This window comes from Phalacrocorax carbo, chromosome 1, assembly GCF_963921805.1.
Source record: "Phalacrocorax carbo chromosome 1, bPhaCar2.1, whole genome shotgun sequence".
Taxonomy (NCBI): Eukaryota; Metazoa; Chordata; class Aves; order Suliformes; family Phalacrocoracidae; genus Phalacrocorax; species Phalacrocorax carbo.
In genome coordinates this window covers 82123430-82150136 of record NC_087513.1, presented here as the reverse complement: position 1 = coordinate 82150136, position 26707 = coordinate 82123430, and the positions used below count along the sequence as shown (strand labels likewise).

Sequence of the window (26707 nt, the reverse complement as noted above, 5' to 3'; positions counted from 1 at the left end):
TAACGTTGTGGCAGCTACATGTTTATCCGTAATGAACAGCAAAATGAATCAGTAAAAAAATGAAGTTAATTTTAGCAGCGTAAACAAGTCCTTAATGTCTTTCCCAAACTTATAAAGGCAGTTCCCAAGGGAGTTAGAAACTGAATACAGGTTAGATACCTTAACCACCGGATCACCAGACACCCTTTTCTGACTAGTTAAACAGTGAGAAGAACTCCCACAAAATTTCTGTGAACTGTCAGCTTTCAATTGGCCTCAGTGGGAGCACTGACTTGAAGTCATGAGCATTTGGAAAGCCACAAATACAGTCTGCACGATACTAAAGGCCAGTTCTGATAAGACTGTAGATGTTTCTTTGCAACATTTTTTCTAAAACTGTATGAAAACCAAGATTTTAAATTCATGGTACATTACTCAGTTATGGTAGATTTTTAATTGTTATTGCTATTGCAATAACATCTGGAGGCCTTCATCAGGATCTAGCCTCACTGCCCCAAGACTCTGTAAGATGCAACTTTTCAGAGTTATAGTGAATGAGACCCCACAGACTTCATCATGTAAAGGAAGAGGAAGTGGGGACATGCTTCTGGCATCTGGGGCTGGCAGGCAACCAAGATGCTCTGGGATTGTCCGATGGGCACATGTCCAGTCAGGAGAAGGGCCGTAGCACTAGGCTGCAGCTGAAAATAAAATCTTCTCGTAAGGCTGCTTTCACACGCAACCCCATGAGGTGCAATATTCAGCTGCAACACAGGCACATGACGTTTCTCCTGCTCTGTGACCTCAGTTAATCCAGCGTGTAGGTTCACAGATCAGGAAAGAGGCCACAGCGGTGTTTGATAAAGACAGGAGGTTTGGCCTTCCCTGCTTGGGAGTGATAGGAGCCTCACACGTACTGCTCAAGATTTGACAGAGCTCACGCACAGGCATGAATTAAGACATCAGTCTCCATCCCACAAAGCTCAGAATCCAACAGAAAAGATTTAACACATGGCTTAAGAAAACAAGGCAGGGACGGGGAAAGGCTGACAAGAGAAGAGGGTATATTTATGTATGTAGCTGGGTGCTCAATTCACAGACATGCCCTCAGGCAGTCTATACCAGCAAACACAGCAGTAAGCTGTACTCGTAAATATATATTTTTGCTTACTCAAACTGTAAACAGTGATGACAGCTGGGAGAAGAGCAAAGATGCGTAGGAGGGAGAAAAGGAGAGATTTTTTTCAAATTTCTCATGAAGAAATAAATTTGTCAGTCTCAGAACTGGTGAAAAAGTACACTGGCATCAAACCATAAAACAGTTTCTGCATGACATGTGCTGACAATCAAGGTTTGTGTTTTATTCACTGAATGATACTGTTTCACAAAGCTCTGGAACATTTTCAGTTAAAGGCCAGATCCTCACAATGATGCAAGCTAGAGTAATGACACTAGTCAGTGATGCTATACTGCAGAAGATCTGGCCATCTAGGCAAAATTCAGATGCCCGCATTGTTAGAGAAAAAGGACTTCCTAGGCTTTTAAAGACTTTTCCCTCACATCTTTTGGATAATATTGTTTGTCCTTATGATTTCACTGCAATGATATTATCATTCAGGTCTTTGACTTGCTAGTGTCTAGCAATCAGATGAGATTCTCACACCACACCATACATCCTAGTCTTCCCAAATTCCTGAAAATTTTTTGAATCAGAAATGTCCAATCAATTAAATTCAAGCCATGTGGAAGGAAAGCCTATTCACTTCAAACAATTAAACAATTTGTGTTCCTAAACATATTCTTGGTTTGTTTATTTCTTTTAAAGTTCAAGTCAAGCAAGCTGTTTTGATCTGTTGAACCCAAAATATTTTCAGATGGTCATCTTGTAAACTTTTTGACATTGACTCATGTTTTTTCTTGCCAAATACATGACTTTTAACTCTTTGAGACTCCCTCAGCTTTTGGGATTCCTATCCTCAATTTTAAATAGTACTTCAAACCCCATTTTGTTTCATCTTTAACTGAAACATGCTCTAGTGATTTAAAGCATTTTTGACCTTTTACAATCCCAAGACTTAGCTTTAAGAAGTTACCACTTTCCTTGTTTACTTTTTCTGTTTCTGTGTGTTTAATCTTGTTTCCTTCGCTATCTAAAATTCTACTCAATATAGGTTCCTACACTCTCCTCATGAGCAGAGTATATAACTGCATTTTGATTTGGTGGGATTTTTTTACAATTTTCTTTTATTCCTAATGCATTAAAGAAGACTGATCTGTGAAGTAAGGTTTTTTTTATGATCTTAAACAGGCTGACAGTGTCCTGCAGTCCATACAGAAAAGTTAGCATTGCAGTAGACATTTATACTGAGTGTGAAGAGAAGATTTCTCAGCCCTTCATGAAGGGCTTTGAATTAAAAGTCCTATAGAAACAAATCAAGAAAATTATATGAATCAAGATAATGATATAAAACAGAAATACCCAAAAAGCAATTATTGCAGCATCTGATTATTACACCATTCAACCTGGAACAAAAATGCTAAATCAAGTCACAGGCTCTCCATGCTATGCCACGCTGAGTTCAAAACTGAGAACCTGGCATAAACTTTGGCTTCTTGATCTTTATTTATGCCAGAGAGCCAATTTGCTCTCAAATGCAAGATGTGCATTATTCTTGAGCACTACAGTAGTGGTGCATCTGAAATCATGTTCGAGGGGATGTCACATTGCCACTGTCTCACCAACAGAAAAATTCTAATTCAAGTAACTAAGATCCTAACACCAATTGCTTCGGTACACCTTAAATAACACCATCTCAGCTTTGCAGAGCTCTGACTATAAATCAGCTCAAGAACTGGAGTAGAGGTATAAACCTCAATTGTTCCCTGCTAATCGGTTCATTTTCTGCATTCAAAGCCTGGAGTCCTTTGCCCACTTGGGCAACATGGGAAGAAAGGCCTATGTTTTGCAGCTCCTATCATTCCCTCTGGAAGCTGTTCTGCAGAGATGGCAGAGAGGAATGTTTTCTACCATTGCTCAGGACTATTGGTGGAGTAGATGTCAAGAGGAACTGGGGTCATGGCAGAGAGAATAAAATAGCAGCTGAGAGACCCAGAGACTGCAACAATGATAATGGGGCAAAAACCAGACGTGTTTCTCTATGTCTTAGCAACACATAGCCCATCTCACCCAATTTCTTGCAATTTATTTTTAATACATAAGGCTTATGTAGTGATACAGCCTGTGTGTCTGTTCATAAGTCCCTCCCAATAAGTTTTGAGCTTGGCCATTGTTGAGAGAGAATCTTAAGGTGTTTGGCTTTTATGAAGGTCATGGAAACAGATGGCCACAGAGGAAAAATGGCAGTGCTATGTTAATGCTCCCACTGAGGGAAGTGCAGCCAAGAAAGAGAAATCTGTAGACTTTTGTACTAGACAATCCAGCCAGCACAAAAAGTTAAGAATATCCAAACTATAGCAGGAGTTTCAGTTTCAGTTTGACTTTTTAGGAGACTAAAGAATCCAACCACAAGACACTAAGCTACAGTAAAACATACTTCATTATTGGTACTACTCAAGGAAGCGTACTACCACAGACTGATTTCAGCCATTGAGAGCTCAATGCATAATATCTCATCAGGTCCAAACCCAGAAGCTGCTCTGGCTACTGCTTACATTGGCTCATTTCAGTCCAACTCTGTCGTACCACAGGCCTCCTGTGGGCCTCAGGCAGATCAGCTTGTCTCTTTGCCAGACAGTTTTTCACCTGCAAACCAGGAATAATTGGAGCACATATCAGGTCCATGGGAATATCATGAAGTTAAATACTATAAAGATACCAAATCACAAGTTTTATAAAGTTGAGGAGAACAGAAGGGGTTGTCTAGATCCACAATTCCGCCAGTTGCCTCTGCCATCGAAGCTTTCTAACGGGAAGATGGCACGTGACAAGAAAAGGGATTTAGCTACAAACAGAACGATGCTGCCTCCTAGGCATAAGGACTTTGCAGCAGCATATCTGTGTCAGTGCTGTAAGGTAAAGATTGTTTTACAGAGGCTTTTATTTCATAAAAAAAAGAACTTTGTAGGAAAATCTCTAGTGTAGATCTGGCCCAGGCCTACAGTTGAGTGTTTACCAGGATGACTCCATCAGCCCAGTACTCCTTGTAGGCATGATCATGCTTTGTATAGAAACAGCTACCCTCCACAAACAAAGTAGGCTAAAGGAGTAAAAATCCATTTTTCCCAGGACAAATTCAGAGTCTTCTGCCCATATGGTTGGGCTGATGGCAAGAAGAAGTAGTGCAGTCCCTGACTGATCCTGCTATAGAACTGCATTTTGAGATAAGCTCAGTCAAAATTTCATAGGTGAACTGGTGCAACTTTTCTATGTGGGACATTTAAAAACTGTTTGTTCTTTTTTCCACCTGTAGAACATGCTGGACCAACAGCAAGCAGATTAACCCACTGAAAAGACATTGTAGATTTAATTGCATCAGCGGCAGAGGGGATTCCCCCAGTCTAAACTAGTGTTAGAGAGAGAAGTGAGGCACAGGGAATATCAAGAATCCACACTGAGAATTTTTTAATTAGCTAGTGAACTGAACTGTCTGGACAATTTTTAAGTACATACATTTCTTATGCAGAAGCCTGATAGAAAGGCATAAAGAAAATAATGCTTGTAAAGATGTTAAATGCAATTTATTCCAAGAAAAAAGTATCAAAGGGAGTATTTGCCCAAGAAGAAATTTATGTTGTATGCAAAGCATAGAAAAATACTAGGGAAGCCACTGTTAACAAAAAAACCAAAACATTTTTGGCATCTACTCCAGAAAATAGCAACCAAGAAAAAAGAAGGTAATAAGGTTCTGTGTTGCGTTACTTTAAAAATTTACTTGAATGAAAGCAAGTAGTATAATAATGAACTGAGTCAGGGAGCACTGTTCAATTACATGTAGGATTTAAGAGAGTTTATAGTAACAACACTTGTGAAAAAAGACTTTGTTGGGCTTATTGTTATGGAAAGGGGAAAAAAGTTGTGGTGAGTTAAATGACATTTATAAAATAGGAGGGTCTGATCAAGCTGATCCAGATTAGTCCTCCACAGCAGCAAGACCTAAAATTAGGTCACAGGGATGAAAGGAGAATTTAGTCTAAACTATTTCATACAAAGGCTATGTGACATATGGAACACGTTACCCTAAAGAGTAACTAAAGCAAGGAGCATGAATGTTTTCAAGAAAGAAAACAACAGGGAACTGCATAAGGAAATTTCCAACCATGGAAGCTTCAAAAAGAATACAATTCCTATTTATTTATGTGTTTATTTAGGGCAGTCAACTATTATCAGCATTCTGAAGGGAAATTACGATAAGCACTTTTTCTTTTTCTTTCCCCCTTCCTAACTGGTATTTGTGGGATTTAGCTTGTTTTGTTTTCGTTAGAAGGGCTGCAATTTTGCCTTCACAGAACACAAAGGACAAGAGCTAATATTGTGTTAATGGCTGTGTTTTTTCTTTCAGTATGTAAAGGTTTAAAATCTTCATTCTTTGTATTCTCTTTTGCTTTCACTAGGAGTTTTATGAATATGAAGATTTTTTAGTAAAAAAATGGCACTTTACTACTTTTTATCTATCTGGGAAATCTTCATGTCCTGAAAATATTCTCATGGCTTAGTTTGTCTAGAATTAGACACTGGCAAGCAATCACCAGAACAAGCCATGAGACAATTTGTGATAGTACTGCTGGTCCTATCCTGTTCTACTTGAGTTCCTTGAACTAGTTCTTACTCAGCATCCCTCCTGGGTATCTCAGGCTGTCTCCTATATTACACATTGGGCCAAAGAGGTACAGTGCTTTTTCAATTGCTCTTTATCAAGTACCAACCTGTAATGTAAAGTTTTAAGACAGATGCAAGCACTAAATTAAGTAGAAAAAAGAGAACAGCCAAGACCAGGCCAAAATTGCAACCTCTCATCTGACCACTTTCAGCCTCTAGGAAAACCAGATTTCAATCACAGCCTTAGAATGGCTTATTCACAGTAATGAATAAGATTTACCTCACCTAACACAAAGCATACCATTTAGACAACTCAACACAAATAGGCAGGATGGATATTTACCTTCAGTGTACACACTGGAAAGGATTTAAAGTTAACCCTCAGTTATGTGAGGGTTTTAAATCCCTTAACACAACTGTGTGGTTTTGGGATGGAAATTGAAGGAAAATAATGAAAATTAATCCAGAAATTTAATTTCAAATCTTGAACCTAAGACCTTATTGTAGTATGAAAATTTCTTTTCAGTTAGAAACACTTAAAAGAAAATTATGAGACTGTTGTCTTTATACTGTAAATAAACTCTTTTTTCCACTGTCAGAAATCACAGGTTAGGGAGAAGGCAGTGAAATCACAATATTTTTTGCTGGAATGATACTTATATTTTAAGATATTTCTTTCACTAGCATGTAGACAGACTAGCCCCCTTTCTTGCAGTAATGTCAATTTCTTCCCTTCACATAGCTGTAGACCATATGAGCCAGCAAAACAGATTACTCCAAGTTTCACAGCATAGACTCATGTTTTCCCCAAATTTAAGGGAAAGGAAAGAATTTGGAGAAATTACAATCTTTGTTTCAGCTTGTTAATAGAACACAGAAAAGAGGGCAAGAAGATAGTTTGGTTTTACCACCTTGTCATTCAGAAATTTCCATATGCTTCCTTCATTTTTGTTAGAGGTCTGACATGGAAAGATCTTCTAAAAACAGAGCCACATTTTCTTCTAACCTGTACCAAGGTAAATCTGAAGTAGCACCACTCAAGTCAATAGAGTTATTTTAAGTCTAAACAAGTAAGTTAATCATAAAACACAGCACTGTGTCTTAAATTCATCCAATTTATTTGGAATCATGTTGATTGTGAGCATTAACACCTGACCCATTCCCTATTGGATTTCCTCATAACAGCTTACCAGCACTGATATTAGCTTAATAGAAAACTGAGCCAGCTCAGACACTGTGCCAGATTATGACCTCAGTTATATGCAACTCACTCTATAGTCGCCTGCTTTCTCTGTGACCAAAAGCAGAATTTGGCCTCAAGCTTTAATTTTTACGAGTTGCAAATACACAATTATCTCCAAGCAAAATATCATTTAATAATTTAAAATGGGAATACGTGTTCTTTGCAATTTTACTTAATTTCTAGCAGACCCAAAATATATGTCTTATCTTTTCTAAATAACTTGCACAGTATTTTGCTTGTGAATCCAACTTCTGAACATGGCCTTGAGTCTCATAGTCCAGATGACCTGAATCCCCCCATCTTGATCTGCCAGGTTCTCTTCTGTTTTCCACTCACCTGTATCTTAACTGAAGCTATACTGAAAGTTTGAAATCACGAACTGTACCCCCATATGTACGTTAACAAGAAAGAGGCCTTCATGACATGGTCAAGGAAGACATTTCTGAGGCTTGATGTGCTTTCAGACCTGAGATACAGGTTTAAGGTAAGATTATGGGAGCATGGGACAGAAAAGAGATGTGTGTGTGCTTTCATCTTTTTCTGGGGGCACAGGAGATACCTCCTGGTTGTGTGTAGGCTTCCAATCAGGGCCAGCCAAAGGAAAAGTTGCCTTCCTTAGGAAAAGCTCTTTACTCCTGCTTGTAGCTCAACAAAGCTCTTTGTGTTCCCATTGTCAAAAAGGCCTGAGAACTTATTATCCCTTTTACCTCCAGTTATCCCAAGATGTTGACTGACCTCTCACCTTTAGTAAAGAGTTTCCCCATATGTTTGCCTCCCAAAAGTTCCTAAGGATGTGATTGCTTTGTTTTGTTTTTGCAGTGGGCTCCCTTCCATATTTTCTATTAACAGATTGAGATCAGGTTAGGAAGATGCTGGCCTTCCACAGGTTTTAGTGAATCTACTCCCCCTTTTTCTAGCACTGGTAATATCCTGTATCATTTTAAAATGGGCTTTTAACTCGGAATCTATACAGAATACACTTGCTAGGTTAAACTCACCACACACCGCCAGGGCCAGTACCTAGCCAGACAGAATATAAGACAGAGGGAGGAGTGTCCCTCCCCCCCAACCCCTTCTTTCTTCCCATGAGTGGTCAAATTCAGCTTGCTTAACACAACTCTGCCTGCAGCAAGGGGAGCAGGGGCTGCTCACCCAATACTCCCTGCTGAGAGGAAATGGGTGGAGAGGGGTTACTAAGATGAGAGAAGTGCAGAGCCCAAGCCTCACCCCGCTCCCCTTCCTTGCTAGCCAAAGTAGCTGGCTGGGAGCATGGGAGAGTAAACTGCTCCATGAAGAAGAAAAAAAAAAAAAAAGAAAAAAAAAAAAGAAAAGAAAAAAAAGAAGGATGAAGTAATTGACTCTTGTAGCAGAGCAAAGGGAGTGCGTGTGGTGGTGGAGGGAAGATGGGGAGGAACTGTGACTCTGACTCACAATATATTCTGTACTCTGCTCCTGGGGAGATGCAGCTGTGCATCTCCCCTTGTATAGGCTACACTGTAAGGTTACATTGTTGTCCAAAGTAAGCATCCCTAATTCTCCCACTTCCTGAAGCACAACAGCATTTGGCTTCTTTTTAATCAGGGATTTCTACTGTGCAAATTGAAGACTAGGACCAAGCTTTTCCTATGTGCAGAATTAAAAATCTCTCCCTTGATTGTTTTGTTGGTTCCTGGGGAAAACTACTGAACTGTTACGGCCGATTTACATTGGCCTGCTCCTTTTTTAAGGCTGATTCCAAGTTATTCTTAATTCCTCAAGGCACCTGAGATCTTCTACATGAGCCAGCCATGGACACCTTTGGCAATGTTTTCCACATCCTTTCTCCTCCCTCTGCTTGCTTCCCAGTTACTGCTGACTTCACTAGAGTAAGGACTGTTTTCCTTTGCTACCGCTTCATAGGAAGAAATATGGCATGGAAGTACTTCTGATTTTGGCCAGCTGACTCAATGGACTTTGCTTGGGGCCAGCAGAGTATTGGGAAGAACCAGAACAAAGAGGCTAGTCCAGTGGGTAGAACAAACCACACCCTAGACCTCATGAGAGGAAGGTCTGAATGCCCACTCATTCTCTTCCCACATGGCCTTGGACTCACATAACCTTGGAAAATTCACATAACCTGTCTGGGCTTTAGTTTCCAAACTGTAAAACAACAGCAAAAGCACTTGATCACCAAAGGCATTTTTAATTATGAAAAAAGCTTAATCCTGCAGCATTGTCATGCCTGTGATAAGACTGCCAGCAGCCTTCCCTTACCCTCTATTAGCTCTCATGCACTCACATCATCCACTCTTGCAGTGGGGTTTGTGTGTCCAAGCATGATTTCTTGCCTCTAAAAGCAGTGAACACCTGATCTGTCACAAAAGGAGTAAACTCCTGCAGCAGCACCTGAATAGCTCATATCTAACCTGTGAGGCAGTTATTCAATGGTGTAACTAACCTTTGTGGTGATCAGATGTCAGCAGGATTCTTTCATGAAATGTATAAGGTGTGTGTATGACGAGGTGAACAAAAGTCTGTTAAAAAATTTACTGTTTCTATTCCTAGTTCCCGTACCCTGAGAGTTACTTTATTCCTGCCCTTCTATAGATAAGATTTCTCATAACCAGAATTTCTTCAGTAAGAAGAAATATTCTAAAAAGCCATTCTAGTTATTGACTGTATAAGGAGGGGCAAGGCCAGCTGCTGTACAACTCATTTGTCTCCTTCCCATGCCCAGTTTAAAACTGCTTTTCTATGAAATATCTGATGATCATATGCCTGGCAAGGGACAGAATGCGTTAAAGTACTCCCAGTTCTAAAATTCTTCTTTCAAAGATTTTTGGCAAGAAGGAGGGGGGAGGCATTGTTTATCAACAACAAAATGGCATCTGGATGGAAAGATAAGAAAAGCATGGTGTTTTCCAAAAACCAAGGCAGTTTTCAGGTTAGTTTTGGGCCTGGTGCAGAGGCTGCATTAGTGCAATAGGAGAAGACAGAGATCAAGCTTTGACTTTGTAAGGTAGGGCTCAATTCTGCACATTAGCAGACACTTTGGATGTGGTGTAGCAGGTCATTCAACTGTGATCTTAAGGAGTGAGCAATCTGTATTTCAGTGGGGCAACACACAAGCGTAAAAAGCATACACTCTGCTAGACTGGGACCAGAATACTCTCACCCTAAACACAGTTGAACTCACAGCGAAGTGTTAACTGAGAGTTAAAATTAGAAAACTTCAGTGTCTCAAGGAGAACTGCATACTGGAAATTTTACCCACATGAACACTGATGATATAGGGGATTCACAAGTGAAGTTCCACTTCAGGCAAATTTTTACAAGGAAAAAAAATGCAGAGTAGCTAGATTTACCAGAACAGTCTTTACCCTCAGGACAGGCAAACATGTAAACAATTTGCTATAAAGTAATGCCAATTAGTAGAATAACTTGTTTCTCTAAATGGGCAATGGATTTTTTAATGATTTAGATGCAATGGGAAAAAGTACAGTGTCTTTCATGAGTACACATTATTTTTGTGAGCTCTTCTCTGTAAGAGGGATTCCACTGCACAGCTAGGAGAAATTCTAGGACAACCATCATGATTTCAGTGTATAACTGAGGAAGGTTGTTAGGAGAGGTGATCTCTCATATTAAACCAGCTTATTTAGCTTGTCAGAATAAACTTTTAGGCATACAAGCTCTTTTTAATCTAAAGTCTATATTTTATACAAAGAAACACTCTTCTAACTTTATATTTCCCCCAAAAACCCTTACCTGTATTTTATCAGAAGACTGCATTTCTCTGAGAATTACTTTAAAGATGTAATGTTAAGCTGGTTGCAAGCAAGCTACTGCACCTGTACAAAGACCATGGAAAAAGTATTAATTATATACTGCAATGCTAATTTCTCACTATGGTCCTGATAAAAACAATTCAGTTGCATATATGAAAAAATAAGGATCAAATATCATCTCTAGTCATACTGTCATTCTCTCACACCCCTTACTGTGCAAAAACTTTGTTCAATTCATGCTGAAATCAGGGAGGTCCCACTGGTGGTTTTAAAGAATTCGGATCAGGCCTGGAGTCTTGTTCTTGAGAACACTGCATCAGATACCTTGCACCTGCCTGTCTTACAAGGCTTTTCTATTTGGAGGTTCGTGAACCTTTAAGGAAGAGGGAGAGGCAATTCAGAAAGCGAACTTTGATTCATAATGTGGCCATAGATGTATTTCTGTATGGCTGTAAAGAAGCCCGGAATCGTGGGTTTTGCAAGCAAACACAGGTGCAGCTTTGGCTGAAATGAAACAAGGCTTGCCCACCAAGCCTCTTGCGCCATGGCTTGCCACAATCCCAGTCCCATGGAGCACACCCCAGGGTGGCAGTGCATTGCATGTGGAGGTGCAGCAAGGCTCATACCTGGTGTTTAGGAGAAACTCTCAAGCAGCAGTGCTGATCCTTCTAAGCAAATTTGTCTGGGCCTTTTTAGAGGCAGTGTTGCCCTAACAACATTCCTACACTCAAGGCAAATATCTGCATTCAAGGGTCACAGTAGAACGGTCAGAAAACCAAATAAATTTTCTTTTTTCAACAGAAATATCTCAGGTTCTCATCAGGATTTTTTTTTATTAAACCAAACAAAAGCTCATTTCATTTCTAGCTAGCACTCCCTATTACTGTATTTCTGTTTCCTTGTGGGTGTGAGGTCTGTCTGTACCCATAATATAGGTTTAGTGATGAAGATTTTTCATACTGAGACTAACATTTTTTAAGCTGTAACCCTTGTTTTCTTCTGTTTGGTTGCTTGATTTCACTGTTTTCCTTATTTCATAAAAGAAAAAAGAAATTGGAAGGTATTAAAAAAGATGGAAGACGACGTTTTCAGTTTCTAAACAAAACTAAAATAGAAACCATTTTTTTCAATGTAAAATCCAGCAAAATAATCTTGAAATTCACAGTTTGAAACAATTTTCCTCTTGAGTTTCTTAGCATCAGAAAAAGTAAAAAATAGAATTTTAAAAATATGTCAATATTTTTCACTTTTTTTTTTCCTACAAATTGAGTTGTCCAGTGGGAATATAAATGTAAAAACATGTTAGACCATCCTACATCACAGGGTCTCTAGGAGGCTGCTCTTTCATAGCCTAACAGGAGGGAGGCAAAATTCTGATGATCTCAGAGTTGTTTCCCTTTCTCCTTCTGCTACCAAGTTAGATAGAACACACCTCTGGCATTTAAAAATAGAACAACTAGAGCAATCTGTTATAAATGTGGGCCACATCACCTTAACCCTTTCCTTGGCTTGCCGTGCTCTTTCCAGAAACTTACACCAAATATAGTCATGCCTCTCTCATAACCAGAGGCCAGGCTTGAATCCCCCAGAATTGCGGGGAGGTGAAAGAAGTGAGTTTCATCTGGAGGACTGCTCTCAGCTTTAATTGTGGAGAGCTTAAGCCCTCAAAGCATCTCTCTGACGAAAATAAGAGGAACTGCAACTATTGCCTGACTTTAATACAAAACAATTAATCAGCCTCGATTTAGCCAAAGTAGGTCCAGGTTGACTTGAAAGGTTAATGGATCTTCAAACTGTTTTAAAAAAAGACTTAGATGGAGTTTCAGGGCTGCAACGAAACATGAAACCAGGCCTCTTTGGTGTGGCTTTGGGCTTGTTACAAACATCTTGCAGAGCTTGAAAACTGCTTTTGATGATCAGCTTAACTTCCCTTTCCTTAGTTTAATCCCATTTTTCCTGATTGCACTCCTTTGCCCCACCCTAAAGTGAATGCCTTCTTTCACCAATGCTTATGCTTTCCAGACCTTTGCATTGGGTTTGCTGTCATGCCCTTTCTGTCAGCTTGTAGCAAAGGCTTGCACTTTCAAGGCAATTTCCTCAAAGGTCAGTTATACAGCCTTTCTAGTAATTTTTGCTGCTCTTCCCTAATTTTCTTTTCATATGACAATATGTTCCAGCTTTTAAGCAGCTTTCCCAAATTCTCTGCTGTGCTACAAAACTGGCAATTCCTTCCCAGCTCTGCAATGCAATGCCTCAGTATTTGCACTTATTAAATACTGTGCCTTTTCAAAGTTTTGGATCATTCCTGGGGCTGATCAGGTATTGCTCCTTTCTAAAATTCTTTCCCCTCTGAATATCATTGCTCAATATGACTAGTCCCCCAGCACATTAACTTGTAATTTCTACTTTGACTTTCATTTTGCAATTTTCTGCCAATATTTTATGCCTCCATCTCCCCAGCAGATATTGGATTTCTCTTTGCTCACTGCTGTTTGCATCCCCTCCAAATTCAGCTGCAAATTTAATTTGTTTGCTGCTTGGCCCTGCCACTATTAACAAACAGTAATGAAAAGATTAACTAACACACAGTTTATCAGCTTAAGTTATCCATTACCATAATTTAGTTCTGGTGCTTTTTATTCTTCTGTTTGCAAATGACTTCTCAAAAAAAGAAAGCAATGCTCTGTGCAAATATTCTGTTTTTGGAAAATTAGCACAGGTCTAGTCAAGTCATTGGAATTTATTGATTTAGCTAAGGATATGACCTTTAGATTTCTTGCTTCTTTGGACAGTTTTCAAAGCTACACAGTGAATTATATGTAGAAATACTTCAGCTTTTGTGGAAATTGTTTACCCAACTATGGCTTTAATTCTTTGTCATGACTAAGATGCAGCTGACTGCTCATCTCAGATGGCACTGTTTTTAGTTCCTTGCATTTCATGCTTGTCATTGATCAATCAAACTTCTATACAACATTACAGCTGGACTTTCCTGATCCAGGCAGTGCAACATGAGAACCCAGAGGCTGTTCCCCAGCTTGCAACAGAATACCTGTATGACCTTGCAAACATCATCTGACTTCCGTATATTCCAGTCTCTGATCTTTAAAACAGGAACAGTGACACTTTTCCTACTTTGTTGATATTAACCAAAATAAATGCTCATGGAGTGCTAAAATATCAGTGATGTGACAATTGTAAAAGACAACAGAGGATGATTTACGCTGAGAACTTTTATGGAAATATATTTGTTAAGATGCCTCTTTACTTTCAAAACAGACAGCCATCTCCCACAAGGCATGCAGGGCATCGTACTGCAATGCTATCATGCCCTGTATGGAGAGAGGAAATCTTTACTTTTGCTTTCTTAGTAAGGCAACAACAGCCAGCTCTTTGAGGGAGAAAATAAAGGAAGTCAGGATATATATATATATATATAGGGTAATAAAACCCCTACACCATTCCATAAAATGCCATATTTTGCAGATGTAGAAAGTAATGAACAGAGATTTTGCTCTTGACCAAACTCTTCCAACAAATCAGAGGAATCAGGATCCCAGCCTCCCAAACTCTTGCCTTGACCATCTCAATACACAGATTAATTAGTCAGCTGATTAATGCAAAATTACATTATGGCAGTCTGGGCAGAGATTGACATGTGTAAATATCATGTAACAAAAATATCAGTGAAGAAATAAATTAAAATAGAATAAGACCTAGCTGTGACTGAGGAAAGCCTGCCTAGTTCTGTAGTTGATTATAGAGCTGGGGATGTAGCTAGTGTGGTTGACATTGTACCGGACATTATTAATAGCCGAGTCCCTCGGTGGGATTGCTAGAGGATGCTGGGGAGTGTCAAATGCCTCCAGGGGGGTCTCAAGTGCCCTGAACTCCAGACGATGTCGGTGGCAGGGGAGGAAGGTGTGGGGCCAAAACCTAACAGAATTAACTTTGCACAAGGTGTGAGAAGCAGCTGCTGTTCCAAGTAGTGAGGTAAGCACCGAGGAACTGCTCCTGACCTTTCTCTTGGAAACGGGCAGGTATGTGAAAGGCAATCACGTTTTGATCTCCAAAAAGATATATTTGTAGAAAGATCAAATGTAGACACACTTGCCATTGCAGTCAACTGTATTTGAAATGAATGGACATTGCCACAGCTCTACACAGTGCATTTAACCATTCAGAAAACAGATTGCTCTTTGCAGCAGATGCATTATCACAAAACTATCCCTCAGAAAGATGTCACCAGTCAGGAAACCTGTCCTCAATGACTAGTAGTTCATGGTCACAATGGTAATCATAAATAGTAGTGTAGATTGGTTCAAAGTGCAGATGATGTTTTCATACTTGAGTGAACAGCTGTCTTACTGCACTTTGCTCAGCCAGTCATTTAAAGCGGAAAAGGAAATGTCAGTGGCTCAGTAGGCTGAACTCAGTTTCCATAAGAGATTAGATATATACCATTCACAGGAGGCTATTGGAGCTCAGCACTCAGATGTGTCTTCCCTTTTGAAAATGGCCTTGAGTAATGCATGGTTAAAAGCAACTGACCTGCTGCAGAGACTTAAGAAACTTTGGTGGCCTTATCATCAGGTATGGTGTGTAGCCACACTCCCCAGCCCCTCTGCAAGAGGAATGTGTTAGTTTCAAATTCAAATGGTTGGCCTGGAGGATGGGAGGGTTAACACTTAGAGCTGCCATAACTCAGTCCCTTTTGATTTTGTCTCTGAATTCTTTGGCTTCTTAGTGGGTCTGGCTCTGTGAAAGCTTTAACTTCAATCTGTATGTGTTGAAATTTACATATCTTGAGAAATGGAAATGTTCAGGAGGGTCATAGCATCTCTAGGGGCATTCAGCACTCTGCAGCAATTTACCTTAATAAATCCTTCTAGAGGCCCATATTGTACAAATAGTTGATTACTATTCTGAAATACAGTGCAAATTTTCATCCTCTCGTCTTTCTGAATATTCAGAATGCAGTGATGTTTTTCTTGTCTTGTACCTTTTCACTGTCCCCCTAAGCACAGGGGAAAAGAGATGCATTTCTCCTTAATGTAGTTATTAGGATAAGGGAACCAACAGGACATTCTGCTACTTGTTGCTTTCTGTGAGTTTGTGAAAACAATGCTTAGCAAGCAATGAGAATAATTACACTGTCATCTTTGGCAAAAGCCTGAATAAGCTGTCAGCCACCAGAAATGATCATTAGTTACACAGTCTGAAGAACAAAAGCAGTCCTTAAATTTTTCAGAAAGTGACAAATACTTCAAGCTGACTTACATAAATCATGTTGGGTATTACAACGCAGAATGTAACATTCACCAGTCACTTTTCCTTCTATTCCAGTTTGTCTTAGCATTCACTTAAATGAAAAGACTTAGGCAGTATCTCACAGTACTAGAATTTCATTATTTTCACAGAACATATTAGATGACACTTCACTCTTCAGCTGGTTAGACTGTTCAGGGACTGATAGAAATTAAAGCAATACAGATATTTTTTTAAATCACCACAAACAAAACAAAGATCAGACAACTTTGCAATGCATGAGCTTTTCTCTTCTATGGTGTTTGCTTGTACCCACTGTGCCACAAATGTCAGCAATCTCTAAGTCAAACTTGTTTATTACCAGGATATGCTGGTTTTCCTGCCATGCTCTTGTGTGTGCTCCCACAAGCCCTCTGGACTGTTCATAATGACTAATTGACACTTAGTTCTACTCTTTGTCCCTTTAAGGACCTTCTTTGCTTCTGTTGCCATGTTTGAAATAATTTTTGAAAGCCAGGGTCCTATCTCTGAATAAGGGGCCACTACCACAATGCAAAGGGACCAACTTGGAGGGACTAATATGTCTTCCTACCTCAATGTCCAGTGCTTTTTCAAATAGCAGAGTGTTTTCCAAACATATTTAAAGGCTGATTTGAGAGCCATGTGCCCCTTTTTAGATTAACTCTAGTAAAAGCTCAAAGCATCAAAAGTGCATCCCAACATTTAGAAAGTCACACAGGATAGCACAGCACAAAAGCAGAGCTGATCCAAAGCTTCTCAGGGGCTTAGGAAAAACAGCTTTCTGGTATATGTCAGCAACCCTTGCTGAAGTCCCAATATATGGAATAGAAAAGGAATTGGGTGATACAGGAGGAGAGGCAGAAAATGGGGTATATATCCCAGCAGCAAGACTGTATTAGACTGCAGATGCCCACCCTAGGTAGCTGCCTACGGCCTTTGTGGCACAGGCACAAAGTGAGACGAGTAATCTGCTATTATGTCCGGCCACTGAGTCTGCAATTAAATGATGAGTTTGCCATAAAGAGGTCAACAAGGGATACCTTTTGGTGTGGATCCAGAGAAAGTGCTGGATCAGTTCTTCTCAATTCACACTATCTAAACTGTTCTATAACCACATCGCTTATACGACAGGTATGTAGTAGGTACTTCAAAGTAAGATGATTATATGGGTTCAAATAGATCTGTTGTTATATCCAACATATATACTGAAGACACATTTAAGTCATGTGCTGACACATATCTGAATGTTGACTAGGCTGTGTGCCACAGCTGAACTGACAACCCATGGAAACAGAAACTGAGCTGAGGTAGGAGCATTAGTACTCTAGCACAATCAGTTGTCAGGCAGAAATGAAGTAGAAGCAGTCACTGATTAAGGTCTTTTCCATTTGTATCTAATAACATTACTTCAGCTGATACTGGACTAGGGACCATGCACAGGGCTGCGCTCTTATTCTGAGGTCATCATGGAAATGCTTGTCTATGATTATCTGGGACCCATCCCCAGGCCCCAAATATAGTAATCTAGTCTGTACTTCCTGTAGGAGCATAAATAGCATTGTGTCCATTTCTAGGACCATTCATCACACTTGACTGCAAACAGTACACAGTCCAAAATTAACATTTTCAGGGATTTACATGTGGAAAATTTCGAGAAGAACCTTGAAGAACAACAAAAATATCTCACAATATGCAACTAACTAGAAAAAGTTTGGCTTGAACAAAATCAGCCTTTATACTTGAAATGAATAATTTTAATTTTAAGAGTTTTTAATGAGACATCAGAAAAATTCATGTGAAGGACTAAATTCTTCAGGGATTTTTATACCATTCTCCAAAAGGCTGAAGAAAGAGCTATTGTTACTTATGTTGGCTTAGTTTCTGCTAAGGTCCATACAAGCCTGTGCCCCAGGATTCTGGAAGTTAGGTCAATATTCTCTTAGGCAGGATGCCTCTGTTGAAATCTTGCTTCTGAACGCAAGTCTCCTCTATATGTAACCCACTCACTGTACTGAGTAAGAACTTGTGTTCTGTGAACTATGCTGTGTAACTTATGAAGCATGTCTAGAAACATCAGAATGATCTGCTCTGTAAACATGAAAACATAAGCATTTCAGTGTTTTACATTTTTCTCTCATTTTTATTGGTTTAACAAAAAAAAAAGTACAAATTGCAAATTATCCTCAATTTAGAGAAGCACTATGTTCCATTTTGCGCAAAAAGTAATTTATCAAAAGCAGTATTGCCTAGCCCTGCAAACTAGTACATTTTTAAGGTGTCTTCTACTCAAAATAGAACCAAGGCCATAAACCAGCTACAGTTTCCCAGCAATGTCCATTTCTCCTAGCTAGAATAGTGCCTTAGGCATATTCTGAGGTGCTGGACTTCATGGCCAGCCAGACAACTTCAAGCCATGAACTGGAATTTCTGAACATGCCACTTTAGAACCTCCTAGGTAAACTGTCTTGGGCAAATTCCCTGAAAAGTGTAATCTCATCAAACATTTGCATTTTCTTTCCAAATTTTATACCCCAAAATGTAAATGTATTCACATTTACAAAAATGTAAAGAGAGGTTCTGAAATATTTTTACTTTTGCAGAAAATAATTTGCCAGGTACAAATCGAACTGCAAGTCAAATTTAATATGCTTCCCACCAAATCCACAAGACATTTTACATTAGGTTCAGAAAAATACTTTTAAACATTTTTTTGCCATTAATGGGGTTTCTCTGTGGACAAGACAAATAGTTTATTTGAACTACTCTAATTCTGAGGTACCTAGCCCTTCCTTTTTGTGTGCAGCATGACATTAAAGAGACTCTGCAGGAACTCCAGTCTTACTTTTCCCACCTCATCACCTGCTCCAACTTGTGTATTTTGCTAGTGCCACTTAGTTTTGAAACTAAGCAGACCAGTGATTACATGCAGCTGCATGTTGGCACGAATAATGCTTTCAGCTTTTGAGCTGAGTGTTGTCAGAGCTTTGCTCACCATCCTATAGAGTTGTGTGTCATACTGTGTGTGGGTTAGCCCTTCTGAGTGTTGTAAGAAATCTGCTGAATGACATCTGTTTTATAATATTTTCACTGTTTTTAAAAGCACATATTTTACTGAGGGAAGACCAAATTGCACAGGTAGAGGTCTTTTTATACAGCACAGTATGGGCTCTGAGATCTAGCCACATTGAGTTAGTATTTGTTTAGGTATGGCAGTAATTGTATGGTAACTGAAAATCTTATTTTTTTTTTCCCTCCAAAGCATAACATTGCTGCAAGCAACAGTCTAGATTTAGGTGAACTCATACTGTGACAAACTGAGAATGGAAAAAACACATTTCTTGTCCATAAAAGGACAGATCACACATCCACAGAGAGTAGCTCTGATTTTGCTGCAGTTCCAAACTATGAAGTGGGTACTCACTGTTGCTAAAAGAAGTTTTGCTTAGAGTGGATAGAGGATTCTCCAGTAAAACTTTTTTCTTTTTTTCTTTGCCTTCTTAAGTAGAAAATAGTTTGCCTTAAACAGAAAATGGTGATTTGAAGAAATGGAAAATTTTCTGTTTAAAAGGTCTAATTTGTCTGTAATTTCTTCTGGGAAAAACACAGAGTACCCAGAGCATCACCAGCAGGTTGAGGGAGGTGATCCTTCTTCTCAACTCAGCACTGGTGAGGCCACATTTGGTGTGCTATATCCAGTTCTGAGCTCTCCGGTACAGGAGAGACATGGGCATACAGGAGTGAGTCTGCAAAGATGACGATGTCATATGAGAAGAGACAGAGAGAGCTGGGGATGCTCAGCCTGCAAAAGAGAAGGCTCAGGGGGATTTTATCAAAGTGTAGAAATACCTGATGTAAGGGAGTAAAAAAGATGGAGCCAGGCTTTTCTCAAGGGTGTCCCAAGAAAGAATAAGAGGCAATGGGCACAAATTAAGATATACAAAATAATACTGAAACATGAGTTGTTTTTTGTGGTTTGGGGTTTTTGGTTGGTGGTTGTTTTTTTTTTTACTGTGAGGGTGGTCAGACACTGGAACAGGTTGCCTAGAGAGGTTGTGAAGCATCCATCCATGGAGATATTCAAAACCTGACTGGGCACAGACCTGTGCAAGCTGCTCTAGCTGACTCTGCTTTAAGCAGTGAGATTGGACTAGATAATTTCCTGAGGATCCTTCCAACTACATCTTTTCTGTGTTCTGTAACTCTGTGCCTTCATCCCAGAATGCTACTGGTCTGACATGTAGTGGACATGTCTGCAGTACAGGAGAATCAAGGTCAAGACTGTTTTGAGCCATCTGAAGCAGTACTACAGCAAGGGTTTCCCACATGGTATAAGAGTGCTCTAACATGAGTTTAATATTTTTTCCCTCAATCCACTATTTGTGCAACAATTCCATTAAAATAAGTGAGCTTTGAAGTGGTGGTTTGCTTCCATGATTTAGTATTTTACATTGAAAATTAATTTCATTTAAATATAAGTCAAAATATACAGGTATCCACAAGGAAAAAAAACCCACCTGCTTAGAAGAACGCTCACAGTTCTCAACTACACAAACAGGACAATAGAAAGACCTAGCCAGAAATTACAAATGAGCTTCTAGCAGATGCTCAGAAGCTAGAGTTACAAGAATCCATTTAGAACGGTTCATGGCAAAGTACAGTACAGAGAAGAAGCACAGTTTTAGGTCCAGTTTTCAAAATCTTGATCTTTCATTCATGTTTATCTTTTTGAACAAGATTCTTCAGTTTCCGGATGGGTGGGAGGTCCTTTGTCTGTCCTTGAATATTTCTAACTACAGTTTTTTTCCACTTCATATAACTGTAATGAAGGAACCTCATTAAAAACAACAAAAAAAACCCAGGCCCCAACCCTGCAAACAACCAGTACAAAATGGTCTGTGGATACACCTGAACTTCTCACTTGTGTTACAGAAATCTAACTACCTCTTTCTGAAGTTCAAAATATAAGAAACCCTACTTTGCTGCTTGACTGCATCCTTTTCCTTCAGGAATAGTTTCCCTTATAGCACCAGAGAGAGGAAGAGAGAGAGCACTGTTGAAATACAGTATTTATTTCCCAGTATATGATGGTGCTCTCAGGGTAAAGTTAAACACAGCCATTTGATGAATAGGAATTTGAGGGATCCATGAGGTGTCAACACACAAAAATTGACAACACTTAGCAAAGCCAGAAATTCTTCATTTTACACCATTAGATAATCTGCTACTCCGCATAATCTTGTGATTTTGAAACTAAACCACTCTGTAGAATAGACTCTGTGAAAGTAACTTGACCTCTCTCTGCTGCCAAGACCTGGATGTACTATCCCAAGAGTAGCTACCTACCTCTGTAAAGAAAGGACCCGACTGACATATCTGCCAAAATACATGGAAAGAAGAAAAGCAAAGTCATCCTGAAAAGTGCATGAAATATAGATGAAACACTGAAAAAAAACCAAAACCAAACCCAAAACAGTTTCATTCATTGTAAAATACAATGAAAAATTATCTTAAAAGAAATACATGGCCTATCTGTATCTATAACATGCAGAAGATGTAAGACATGCCAGAAACAAATCTGAATTTTCATGCCTACATCTAGTAAACTTCCTTAGTTAATCTTTTGTTGACTTTCTGTTTCTTTGCAGATCTTACAGGTGAACAAGGTGATGTCCATCTTGTTTTATGTGATATTTCTCACATATCTTCGTGGCATCCAGTCTACCAACATGGATCAAAGGAGTTTGCCAGAAGATTCAATAAATTCTCTTATTATTAAACTCATTCAAGCAGACATTTTGAAAAACAAGCTTTCTAAGCAGATGGTAGATATTAAGGAAAACTATCAAAACACAGTGCAGAGAGCAGACACTCAGCAAGACATGGATGGAGATGAAAATGTGAAATCAGACTTCCAGCCAGTTATCTCAATGGATACAGACCTCTTAAGGCAGCAGAGACGCTACAACTCTCCCCGAGTCCTCTTGAGTGACAACACGCCACTGGAACCACCGCCACTGTACCTCATGGAGGATTATATTGGAAATTCAGTAGTGGTGAACAGAACCTCCCGGCGGAAAAGGTATGCGGAGCACAAGAGCCACCGAGGGGAATATTCTGTTTGTGACAGTGAAAGTTTATGGGTCACAGACAAATCGTCTGCGATTGACATTAGAGGACACCAGGTAACTGTGCTGGGAGAAATTAAAACAGGCAACTCTCCAGTTAAGCAATACTTCTATGAAACGAGGTGTAAAGAAGCCAAGCCTGTAAAAAATGGCTGCCGCGGCATTGATGACAAGCACTGGAACTCCCAATGCAAGACATCCCAAACTTATGTTAGAGCACTGACTTCAGAAAACAATAAACTAGTAGGCTGGAGATGGATAAGAATAGACACCTCCTGCGTGTGTGCGTTGTCAAGGAAAATAGGAAGAACATAAATCTGCATCTCTTTGCTATATAAATTATTACTTTAAATTATATGATATGCATGTAGCATATAAATGTTTATATTGTTTTATATATTATAAGTTGACCTTATTTATTAAACATCAGCAAATCTACAGTATATAAGCTTTCTCTCTCAATAAACAAGAGCAAAAGGTGTGTGCCTGTGCTGTGGGCAACTCCAGGGTTTTTTTTAGACTATGTTTGTGACACTGCTTGTCGGCAGCATACCGTAACCTTACTGTAAAATCTGTGTAAAATCAGTATTTTCCATTCAGTATTGTCAAGCCAGTGACTGTCGTTTAGTAAACTTGTTAAAAATCAGATCAATGTCACGAGTTGTGTACATATTTATATTCCCCACTCTATACATTCACATTTAATTGGATGCAGTGTTAACTCCTCACCGCCAAAACAAAAATGGACCAAAATACATGTTGTAGCCTGCAGATGATGTCAAAGTTATAGCCATAAAATACAATTTCTGTGTATTATGCCAGTTTTGCCAGTGAAACGACCATTTTCCCTGTTTGCATTTCAGAATAACAGCTAATAATCCAGCAACTTCCGTTTATGTTTTTGAGGCACATTTGTTTTGCAACTGTTTCTAAAGCTGCCAGTTCATCATAGAAAAAATATGACAAAAATATAAAATATTTGTAGTGGAAACTTACTGAAGCCAAGAACCAATCTAAATTAATCATTAATATAATACATAGTTTTCTTCAGAATTTACTCTTTATTGTGAACAGTCTCTTCTCCCTCACATGAATTGATTATCTTGTTTGAATTATTGCACCATTTACCTCTGCCTGAGTTTTTAAAGTAGAAACAAAGCTGGTAGTGTATTAACATTAAAAGAGCCCTTAGCTTGTATGAAGCTGTTCCTCTCCTCAACAATCCATTCTCCATTTTTCACAGTGGTAAAAATGTGTAGAACTGCTCAACAAACCTGGTAGCTTTCATAGGGACATGAAATAATATGTCTTTTTGAGCAGTATAGTGACTAAAATCCAGATAGTCCATAGTTACAATGAAGTTCTTCAATTATACAAGTGAGTTGATACTTAGGACAGACAAATGTACTAGCGTATATATACCTCAAACTCTTCTTTGTATTGTCATGTAGCTCTACTGGGGACAGTAATAATTACACTACTTGAAGATATAGTCTATTATACATCAGCTTTATAATGCTCTGGATGGGATCCCACTCCCATAAAAGCAAGTTAGAGTCTTGCCATGGATATCAACAGGTTTGATTGAACAGCATATGCTATATCTGTGTCTAGCTAGACCTTAACCCACAGTCAGGGCTGAAAAATGCCAGCCATTCGATAAACATTACATCTGTAGTGGTCTTAGGTTTTTACAACATAGCTTTCACTGTTGTAGTCGGTTCAGCATTGCAAATGAGAATGAGATCAGAGCACTCAAAACCAAGGTTGCAGGATGCCTTTGTTCATGGAGTTTTCACTACTGGAGAACCAACTTCAAATCTGCAACAGGTCATCAAAGGCAGCAAATGGTATGGTCTCCCCTAATCCCTTACAGAGAGCATTACACATCGTAAAACCACCAGAGAAATGGACAAGTTGCTCATGAGGCCAAGCACTGGAACAACAGTGACCCTGAAAGCCATGTTGGAGCATGTAGGTATAATTCTGAAAGGGAGGCTATGAACAAAGGTTTTGAGAACCGTCTCAATTTTCAACATAAGGCCAGGGGATTTACCTCACAGGAAATATCATCACCTCACAGGACTGAACCTTAAATTTGCTTCAAGCAATAACTTCAGAGGTTTGATACCAAGGCAATCATTTTAAGGAAAGTGAGTACACAATATAACAAGGAACTCGATATCTGATAGATCTGACTGGAATTTTTCCCACATTCTCCTTCCATGGCAAACATTAAAAAAAAAAAAATCGTGAACAGAAGTTTTACTAGTAGGAAAGTTTAAGTTTCAACGGGGAAAAAAATAACCCCTATCCATTAGGGACAAGCATATTTTTCACAGTCCTGTCCCACTGAAATTTTTTGCAAGTTAAAAAAACTAATTTTACACCCTGAATTCCCAAATAAAGATCATTTTCAGATGCTGTGAGTAATTGAGAGCAGATATTGTCATGGAACATTAACTTGAGAGAACTCCATGCTTCAGTATGCCAGATAGGTCTATCTGCATATGAGAAGAGGAAGTAAGAAAACTGACTGAGCTTGGTTAGTCACTGTTGCTTACAGACCTCATACCCCATTACTTGGAAACTACCTTGTTCCTACAGTATGGATGTCATGCTTGTCCACATCACTGCAAATCCAAAGAAATTCTACTGAAGACGGGCGAGAAAATGTAGGTTTATAGCAATGTAAACAACTTCAGAGTCAATCCTAATGCCTTTATTTCTGCTCACTGAAAATCAAGGGAAGTTCATTCTTTATAGGTTCAAAGGCAACAGTTTGTCATTTTCCACTGTAAACCCAGTAAAAGGAACTGGACTTTGACTCTTAACTTTACCAATGCACCAAGTATTTTACAAGTGGACAGCAAAAATGTATCAGAGTAAATACAACACCCATCATCTGAAACACATAAAACAAGAAAGAAGCATGGTGCGTAAGGTTATTAGATCGGCTGCCTCTTTCCCACCCCAGTATAACAATGAACGGAAATGTTACCCTCTGGATCTGATCCAGTTTCCACTAAAGTCAGTGGAAAAATTCTCACCTTCTCAAGTGGAAGCTGGATCAGGCCCCAAGCAAAGAAAAACATGCAGATCTCAACCAAAGATTGAAGCAATCACACACATCAGTTACGCGTTCTTGTAAATCCTATGTACGCATAAGGTGCTGTATAATTTTGTAACAATTTTGTAAACAAAGCCTGTAATAAATTTGTTAAGGCCTAATCCTCTTTTCACTGTAGCTGGGGATGGTTTTATTGTCAACTTTAGTCATGGCACAATGAATTCAAAGTTCCGATCCAACTCCTTTGTAAGTGTGTTAAGTAATTAAGGCAAATATTCAGCTCGTAGTGCTAGTTTAATTTGAGAATTCTAAAACTCACTCCCATTAGGCAGCTCAGATGCTTTGTCAATATTGTTTTGCCAATAGATCATTATAAACACACATTTTATTTAGCTTTTCTCCCAAACGACCGAATGCTATTCTGAAATTGCCTGTCTGTGTCAAACTGTATTTTCTCAATTTTTTCCCTAGATTTTTTACAGTCCATTTAGTAACAGTAAAAAAATGCTCCACTGAGGCTTTGGGAAACCATCTGCATTTATTTTATCACCTTTGAACATGTGTTCAGGAATGAAGTCTGTGCAGCAAGTTTACTGCTACCAAGAGATTTGTGCGGCTGCACCAGGAAGAAAGTTTGACTGGACTATACAGAGTGTGTGCTCGAAACCACTCTGCTCATACTCTGTTTTTTGATGCTTTAGCAATCAGAGTCTTTCGCTCGGCTATACATTGTGTGTCTGCAGACAATACCAAACAGGAAACAAGTCTGATTGGGAGTTCCAAAATTAAAAATTTAATGATAATGATCTGCCATTTCTGACCTTTCAGCAAACGCATTTATGCAGCAAAGTAAAGCGCATAACCATTCATTTCATTTAATAGAAACATTGTGGCAAAATCAATGGGATTCTGTGTTCTCCATGCTTGGTACGCGTATGTAATTCATCATGCATGTGGTGGGGGGGCCAACAAAGGAGGAGGAGAGGATAATAAGCACTACAGCTTGTGAGAAGTAAAGGACTGTGCAAGGGGTTGGAGCATTTTAAAGTGTGGAGGGGTTGTTTTCTGAGATGCTTTGCCAGTATTTTGTTACAGCAGATGGCAGAATGACGAAGCAAGCACAGATGTGGTATAAAAAAGCCAAGCAATATAAGGATAACAAAACCTTTCCTGAGAGAGTCAGCCATTGACTACTGCTGTAGGTCCATGCAGTTCTGTGCAGGTTATTGCAGAGCTCAGCAATGGCATTCTTAGTTAAATTGTTTAACTAACCTCTATGGCAAAAAAAAAAAAAAAAATCCTGAAACTTATTATATTCACAAGCTGGATAAATTTTTCTGTTGTTGTTGTAATTGCTAGTTACTTTGTGAAGTACTTTGTGAAGTTAGTTACTCTGATGAACAGCAAATGGTAATGCTTTCCATGAAGGTCCCCAAATATAGATTTTCGCTTTGTTTT

General features: G+C 39.0%; 1 protein-coding gene across 2 annotated transcripts in view; it reads left to right on the top strand.

The window, feature by feature from the left end:
- NTF3 (neurotrophin 3) overlaps positions 1–22825 on the top strand; it is a 51684-nt gene extending 28859 nt beyond the window's left edge. For both annotated transcript variants that reach the window (XM_064462190.1, XM_064462199.1), the window contains one exon: positions 21700–22825. In XM_064462190.1, the coding sequence (XP_064318260.1) occupies positions 21700–22494 (795 nt within the window). In that variant the 3' untranslated portion in view covers positions 22495–22825. The remainder of the gene's footprint in view (positions 1–21699) is intronic.
- The last annotated feature ends 3882 nt before the right edge of the window (positions 22826–26707 follow it).